The sequence below is a fragment of the Diadema antillarum genome, unplaced genomic scaffold, assembly GCF_040938485.1.
Source record: "Diadema antillarum isolate AM-2024a unplaced genomic scaffold, OU_Dant_1.0 scf00000055, whole genome shotgun sequence".
NCBI classification, from domain to species: Eukaryota; Metazoa; Echinodermata; class Echinoidea; order Diadematoida; family Diadematidae; genus Diadema; species Diadema antillarum.
Genome location: NW_027270944.1, coordinates 1,087,501 through 1,096,298, shown reverse-complemented (window position 1 = coordinate 1,096,298; position 8,798 = coordinate 1,087,501). Strand labels below are relative to the sequence as shown.

Sequence of the window (8,798 nt, the reverse complement as noted above, 5' to 3'; positions counted from 1 at the left end):
CTGATGTGTTAGTATGTATCCAGACATGTTATGTTCTCCAACGTTGTCATAGGTTCACGTTCTACAGGTCACAAAGATCAAGCAGTTGCCACCTACTGCCAAAGCTCAAACGGGACGGAATCACATTTCAAAGCTGAACGCTTTCAGTTACACAACACTTCAGATTATTATTATTTTTTTTTTTTTGCCAATGGAAAGTTTTGTGTGCGAGTTCTAGAGAAGAAACAAAAATGTCGGCTACTGACGGATCGAAAATCTTTCTCTGGTGCGTTCCGAGAGTCGTTTCATCGGCGTTCGCCAAATGTCTGAGTGCCATCCCAGAAATGGAGATTTATTTTGAACCTTTTATATACTGCGACTTCGCGGGCAAGGTATCCAAGAAGATGTATGGAGAAAACTTACCTCTGGTTTATAAGGGAAATGAGAAGGTGCTTGCAAAGGCTGCCGAACATCTCGGAGGGATAACCCGATCGAATCTGGAACCATCACGTCTTGCGTGAGTTCACCATACTGCAGCTGTCTTTCAAAATGTTTCATGCTAATTAGTGGACAATCTCGAGGAATTCTGTGGGTTTTAGGAGAAATTTTTCAAATAAAACGGACACCATAGTCTTTCCTATACTTTACATACATTTTTATTTGTTAATTTCCCTCTTTATCCTCTATAAACATGTCTTCCTATCTACCACTGTTTATTGTAACGTAACATTTTTCTGTATGCAAACGTGCAGCCAGTTTACAACAAACGAAAGTAATTACGTCCTGAATAAAAAAGTCATATGCCTTTTGACTTGATACTTGAAATCTCTGTCACTCACTAATTTAGAACATGATCTCGATTTTTTCATTGTTATAGGTATTCGACCATGAAAGAGACGCTTGAGAGTACACAGAGTAAATATGTGTTTGTCAAGGATATGGCGTCAGGCGTGGCCAGTGACGACACACGAAAGTTCCTTCCCAGTGGGTTCAAACATACCTTTCTCATTCGCAATCCCATTCGCTCTATCAACTCCTTTCGAAAAGCTATGTTCGCGCAGTTTACTAAGGTTGGTCTCCTCAAAGGCGAAGCTGCCAACGAACAGACATACGACGTCGAACGCGATGACAAGTACTTCCCACCCGGATGCTACATGAAGGAGCTCTATGATGTTTGGAAGTACGTCAGAGAAAATATCGACAGCAATCCGATCGTGATCGATGCTGATGATCTCCTGAACAAGCCGGCAGAAGTCCTGAGCGCGTATTGCGCTGCGGTGGGACTCCCTTACAGTGAGTCTCTCCTTGAGTGGGATGCTTCCACAGATTCTCTCAAGTCATGGAAAGCACCGGGGGACAACCTCGTTCTTGACGTGGTTAACTTCTATGGGACTGCCATGAGGAGCAGCAAATTCTTTCCGGCAAGCAAATTCCCTGAGAATCTGACCCCTGACGTCATACGATGTTCGGATAGGGTCATGAAGTATTTTGATGAAATGTACGAGTCTAGACTGATTGTATGAGGGCGCTGTAAACTTATCAACTGTCCTTTCTCGTCTTTTTTGTTTGTTTGTTTGTTTATTAAGCAAGGAAGGTAATCAGCTTACAATGTGTAGACGTAATAAGACCAGCATACTTTGGAGGTGTCGTATGACTTTTCGGCCATTACATTCTCCTGTGCAGGATAAGGTGCAGATGTTTTTTTTTTTTTTTTTTTTGATAATGCTTAGAATTTTGACAAATCTGAAAAATAGTGTGCTGTGGTGCTGTATCGTACAGAAATGCGTATCATCTTTAAAGGGAAATAGTACCTATATAAGTATGCATGTGAATTGCAGCGATATTCATGTAAAGAATCAACGAAATTTGATGAAAATCAGACAATCCGTTGAAAAGTGTTTGTAATAATGTGTTCAACAAATGCTGCTGCATTCCTCATTCGCACGTGTAAGCTTCCACCCACACCACTAACATGACTAATGATAAAAGCGCATCTTCGTTCTTAATATTATATCAATATCACTCTGTAAGAAAGGTACTGTAGTTCTTCGTATATAACTATATGGTGTGTTAGAACCTTTTTGACTGTATCATTCGTTCATTTATTTCATGTCGATTTGACTTTCTGCCTCTAATCTTCACCACTATTGTGTACTTCGAGTGATAAAGTTTTCTCAAAGATAAGTGTTTTGTATGCACTTGCCCATTACATGCATTAATTGGATACATCATTTATCTTTGTCATTATCACGAAGTATGTTTGTTTTTGTGTTTTGAATGTTTTTTTGTGTTTGTCATAATCATTATTCCTTTACGCCCTACACGCATTTCACATCTATCTCTAGCTTAATAATCCCTTGGTTTGTTAGAATAAGAAATTGTGAAGAAAATGTTGTAATCTTTATTCCTTTTTCATTTATTTCATGTTTTCTATCCTGCAGCTTTCTTTAAATCATATCTTATTTTGAAATACAACATATGAATCAATGAAATATAACTTTATTGTACTACATACCAAAACAACTTGTCAATTGCACGGTGCACTTTCTGTCAGCATTTTGTTTGATCTCATTTCGTGTGGTGGGGAATAGTGGCTGGAGGTAACTGCGAAACCTTGTTCTCCTGCAGCAAAAATTGAGTTTGATACTTACTTACAGTCCAATAGTAAAAAGTTTCATTTTAATATATTCCTAAATAGAATGATGAAGTACAATACTATTGTCCTTCACCGATTAAGATAAGTTACAATGACGAACGATGTTTAGAAAGATAATGAACAAAGTTCTGTCTTAAATATCATTGTAACAACGTTATCTTTCCTGTCGATATTTTTAACCGGTAAATGCAGGTAATGATAACTAAAAACAAACAAAACAGCAGCAACAACAACAACAAACAAACAAACAAACAAATAAACACAAATTTAACTTGGAAAATCAGAATGTTCCATAATCAAATTTATCGCTGAGCTATCATAATTAATGGTAAAAGATATGTAGTGCGAAATGCCTAAATTTTAAACTATAGTCACAAAATAGGAAATACTAATGCATATTATGTACGTGCTTGTATGGACTGGCCTTGAGGGGGATACGACATTTATTGCCCGAATTAGAAATGTATTGCCCGAGTGGAAGACTACGGCAATACAATTCCAGTGAAGGCAGGAAATGTCGTATCCCCCGAAAATTATATATTCATAAGTATTAGTATCAATCCATACATTTATGCACACAAATGTTGTTATAATGTGTGTATATATGATACTAGTTATTGCCTGTGGAGGATCTGTTTGGCATGATACATGGATATCGTACAAGGAAATGGAGCATTGAAAGAGGATGCAACAAGTTCTTTTTTTTTGGGGGGGGGGACAATGAAAAAGCATAGAATTGAATAAGCTGGGATCTTAGCTTATACTCCTTGGTGATAGGCTAAAAGTCCATGGATCATTAATCACCTCAAAATGAAACTGAAAGCAGTGCATATACATTCTAGTCTTCGCAAGAAATTGTTAGGAAATTAAGAACTATTTTTAGGCATGAATTTCTATAAAATTTTCCATATATGTATATATATATATATATAGATATATATATATATATGTATATATATATATATATATATATATATATATATATATATAGTGCGAGAGATAGTTCCCTGGGTCCCAAACGTGCGTGGTGCCTCATTGTTGGTTGCATAATTTATATACTGGAAGAAATTGGACTGAGGCGGACGTTGCTCTCGATCTTCGTCTCCCTTTTATTTGTCAAGCTTTCGGCCAGTCATCAGGCGTGCTACTGTGAGTCTGAAGTTAGAGTAACTTCAGACTGACAGTAGAACACCCGTAGCAGAAAACTCGGCCATGACCAGACAGGACACAATATAGCCCAACATACAGAAGATGAGCACACGGTGCGGTAATGCAGGCATCACGTCAATAATGATACACGTCCCAAGCAGATCCTGAGGAAGGCCTGATGACTGGCCGAAAGCTTTCAATTTCAATTTCAATTTCAATTTATTTTCATATTTCTCGATGAAAAATTACATCAAATATAACAAAATTAAATGAAATACATGACATACATAGAATATTGCAAATATGTAAAACATAATAGTGGTCGATCTGTTCAGTTTGGAATCTGTGAATGAATGCTAAAGAAATATGAAGGAACCTACTTAAAAAGCGAGCTTGTTGAGCGTAGGTCCGGGTTAAAAACGAGTTTAAGATTGAGAAGGGGAGCACGGGTACAACAATGACCGGAACATAAGAGAAAAACAAAAAAAAAATAAAAAAGTACAAATATACAGTTATATAGCAAATTCTTCTCTAGTGCAGGTTAGGGATCGGAAAAACCACATGCTGTATATAGGCGGATGAACCATTGTCGTTCTGGCAGTACAATATGACTTAATATAGTTATAATAACAATGATACCGTTCAGACAGTATTAGAAATGTGTACATTGCGTGTATTAAGAAGGGAACACATGCACCTGCAAATCCATTAAAAAAGACATCGAACAACCAGTTGCAGTGCAGTGAGAATGTGAAATACCAGCTGTTTCCTCGTCCCAGCTATCTTTAAAGAAGGAAAAATATACATAAACACAGTGATAGAATTTAAGGGCGCAAACAGCTGGGCTCTTAAAGTCTGGTTTTACATGACAACAACCCTGGAGTACAGTATAACGGGATAGTCCTGGACAGCACAAAACAGAATTTCAATGAGCTGATGTAGCGTAATTATTCAATAAATACTGTCTTAATTTGCATTTGAAGGATGATAGTGATAAACAACCTTTGAGTTCAGGGGGGAGGTCATTCCAGTATTTCGGTCCCGCATACATAATTGTTTTCATCGCGAAAATTGTGCGAGTACGTGGAAGGTGATAAGCGTCCCGTTGGCGGGTGGGATAATTGTGAACTGAGTAGTTTCTTTTGAACATGTGAAGAAAAACATCAGGAAGATCATTCGTTGAGTACTTATACATGAAAATACCTAGATTGTAATCAAACAAATCAATCAATTTCAGAATTTTATTCTTGTGAAAAAATTCATTTGTATGAGATAAATATCCGGCGTTATTGATAATTCTGATGGCGCGTTTTTGAAGAAGGAATAGCGAATCAAGTAAAAATTTGGACGAATTACCCCATGCTAGAATTCCATAGTTGAGGTAAGGGGAAATCATTGTTGAATATATAATTTGTAATATATGTATGGGGAAATTATATTTCAGCTTGTTTAAAATTCCAATGTTTCTGGACAAAATTTTACTTAAATAGTTAATATGGGTTTTCCAGGATAGATCACTATCAATGTAAAGTCCCAGAAACTTGATACTATCTACCTGGTTTAAATTGATACCATTGATCTTAACATAATCAGAAACAGAGTTCAGAGAATTGCTGAAAAGCATATAATGCGTCTTATCAATATTTAGTGACAACTTATTTGCGTGGATCCAGGACTGAACAAGTTTCAGTTCATTGTTTAACATATGTATAAGCGTGTTTGAGTTACGATGTGAAAGAAATAAATTTGTGTCGTCAGCAAAGCATATGAAAGACAGAATCTGGGACGAATTTTGGAGGTCGTTTATGTACAGGATAAATAATAACGGGCCAAGTAGGGAACCCTGAGGGACACCACAAGAAGTTGTTTTCAAAAGAGACTCATATCCATTTACATAAACATATTGCTTTCTATTAGCTTTACATATGAAAGGGAGACTAAGATCTAGAGCAACGTCCGCCTCACTCCAATTTCTTCCAATATATATATATATATATATATATATATATATATATATATATTATATACATGTATATATATATATATATATATATATATATATATATATATATATATATATTTCTACGCGGAAATGAAGATGAACCCGATAAAGAAGATATACCAGCCCGGTTAACATAAACATTTCTTAACTTTTTGAGGAGGGAGGTTTGCTTAAACTGTGCACGTATCGTGAAGAATTCGCATTTACACGACATGACGAAAGAAAAAATCAACTCACAGTGTATTGATATAGTCTTATCAAATACAGTCATACCTGGCTGTATAGCAACCAACCAAGTGGGACCAAAAAAAAAAAAAAGAGGCAGTAAAAGACAAGTGACCCCTAGTAAGGCAGGTTTGGCTGTAGCATAAAAGCTGATATCCAATGCCTTAAGTGTTGGCGTCTCTGTAGGCAAACCGAACCACACGTTGCTCTTGATTCAGTTTTCTTGCCACTTGTTTTCTCGCTCAGTCATTACACTATTATCATTCCAGTCTGTACATCCATTAATTTATGCAGATAAGCCCTTCAAATATTTGCTTGCGATGATTATATCTTGAGTGCTTTGTGACTGTCTTGAACACTTAGGCTGCCTTGTTTTTTAACACCCTGTAACACCAGTGGCTCATTCAAGTTCATGCACTGTAAGTATCCCACTGGATTTCAGGTTTTGGATTGTGCGAGATGTAATGGCAAACAAATTTGTAGCATCTAATCAAGGTGTCCTTTAACTTGGCAAAGACAAGTGAAAGTTGTCGTTATTATATCAGATGCAAAGACAAAAGCAAAAATAAAAAACAACATATGGAACTTACAGTAATGTGTTCTCTATCAGAAAGCCACGTTACTATTAAAAGGAACTCGTATTAACAAATTTGATTTGCACCATCGAGCGACAACATTTATTTCGTCCGAGCTCTCTCTGGATTAAAAAAGACATTATTTTGTTCTTTGATTCGGTAAAAGATGGGGAGGACTGTCACTCGTGATGATGGAATGAAATAAGATCGTATAGATAGTATCGGCCCAATTAGCCCAACGAGATTCTGATATTCTTATAGACTTTCTACGGAGCTCACAACGTTATATTGCATCATGTTATAAGTTCACTGCAAAACCATCGGTGTTTGATTGAACACCATGGGTATTACATCTTACACCGATCAAGTGTCAATAAACACCCACAGGTGTATAAAGTGTGTTGTGATGGTGTTGAAAAGTGTTCACCTGGCCTGGCACTTCGTGATGTTAAATTGACACTCTAGCTGGTGATATTTTGACACTGCGCTGGTGTTAAGTCAACAATGACACCTCATGGTGTTGATTTGATATTGTTGATGTTAATGTCAATGTTAAAACACTGGTCCAGCTTCAATATGAGACCACACCAATTAGTGTTACTATGGTATGAAATGCGTTCACACTTTTTTTTTAAAAAAATGACGTACTTTGTCGGAAAATTCTTGATCGTCTTGTTGAAGTTTAAAATCAACAAGAAGAATAGTAACCAAGAAACTACTTAACAACAACAACAACAACAACACACATTTTATATTTCTAAATGACACCCAGAGGTGTGACCTAACACCATAAATGAGCACCGGCAATTTAACACCAGCTCGGTGTTTCATATTCAACACCGGGCTTTTTGCAGTGTTGAAAAAGGATTATCTCTGTCCAGCGGCACAGATCTTACTTGTGGTACAAAGTCAACAGGTAAAAGAGCCCAGTGACTTTCCAATATTATATGGAAACAGCAGCACCCTTTGCCACACACGCCGGCCCGCTGAACGTAAGCGAATGGTAATTCTTTCTGAGTAATATTCCATAGCACTACACCTTCCAATTGTAGGAGGCAAGTTGACATTACTCTATCGTGGTATGCACAAGGCATGCACATTCTGCAGCATGTTATTACATTCCAGTGACATCCCTATTGGCCACCAGTGTACACAGCTCAAGCAGATTTCACGATCAATATTGAACTCTCAATAGATCTTCGCTTTTCAATGTTCAGCAGACGAATTCAGTTTTTATATCATCAATGTCCATTGTTCATTGTGCTGATTGAAAATAATCAGTGTTTGTGGTTATGATGGTCGCAATAAGTATGCAAAAAGATTTATAAGGTACGTCATTTTAAATTAAAGCGCGTCAATTCACCATTGTTCACTGAATACGACAACCACGTTAATCGGGGGCACTAGGAGGAACCATTGCTGTCTAAACTCTAACTCATCAATGCTGATAGTTCTATAATTCCTAGTGAAGCAAATTGCAATCAATCGCAATTAGTCTTATGCAACAGAATTTACGATCAATACTGCATTTTGCCTTGAATTTTGTTTTTGATCCAAGTTGTGATCGATAGCAACTCAATCTTTATGCAGATACGCCCCCTGTAGCAGAATTTCCAGTTAACGTTCATCTTTTCCACACGATCTCGCAGTGTATTATAAAAACATCATTCTATCACCATAGCTACAGCATGCATGATGGCAAAGAAGTAATTCTACGTGCACACTACGCAGCGGTGAGCTGACAGTAGGGATCGCGACCAGTGATCGCGATCAGTGATCGCGACCAGTGATCTCATCTTGTGAATTGGAGCTACGGCAAACACTGCCCTCTATCGCTAATGGCGCTAGTCATGACAGAAAAATAAAAGTCAGTGCGGGAAGAGAGTCCCCTCCATTCCCATTTGTAGGGCTCACACGGGTAAATAATTCTCCACAGAGATGCGTGTTAACATTAAAAATTCAAAAATTCTGTAAAATAACTGGGAGAAATGAGGTATTTCATCTCTGTCCAAGGGTCCGCAAAGCCAGACTACGAGTTCTGTTTACTCGAAAAATCACATATTTTCCGTACATGCACCCTCAAACTTCGCCTCAAACTCTGTCCAAGGGTCCGCAAAGCCAGACTACGAGTTCTGTTTACTCGAAAAATCACATATTTTCCGTACATGCACCCACTGAATATAGTCCCTTCAACTAGAGGAATTCATACTCA

The 8,798-nt window shown here is 37.4% G+C and overlaps 1 protein-coding gene across 1 annotated transcript; it reads left to right on the top strand.

Moving 5' to 3' along the window:
* The first annotated feature begins 230 nt into the window (after nucleotides 1-230).
* On the top strand, nucleotides 231-1,502 carry LOC139715813 (uncharacterized). The gene is made up of 2 exons (XM_071627351.1): nucleotides 231-496; nucleotides 857-1,502. Exons 1-2 carry the CDS (start codon nucleotides 231-233, stop codon nucleotides 1,500-1,502), a joined length of 912 nt encoding a protein of 303 aa, XP_071483452.1.
* Nucleotides 1,503-8,798: the final 7,296 nt, after the last annotated feature.

Coding starts and splice junctions, on each gene's coding strand:
- LOC139715813 (XM_071627351.1), top strand. CDS start 231: ATGTCGGCTACTGACGGATCGAAAATCTTTCTCTGGTGCGTTCCGAGA. Junction 497..856: donor CTGGAACCATCACGTCTTGC/GTGAGTTCACCA, acceptor TCATTGTTATAG/GTATTCGACCATGAAAGAGA.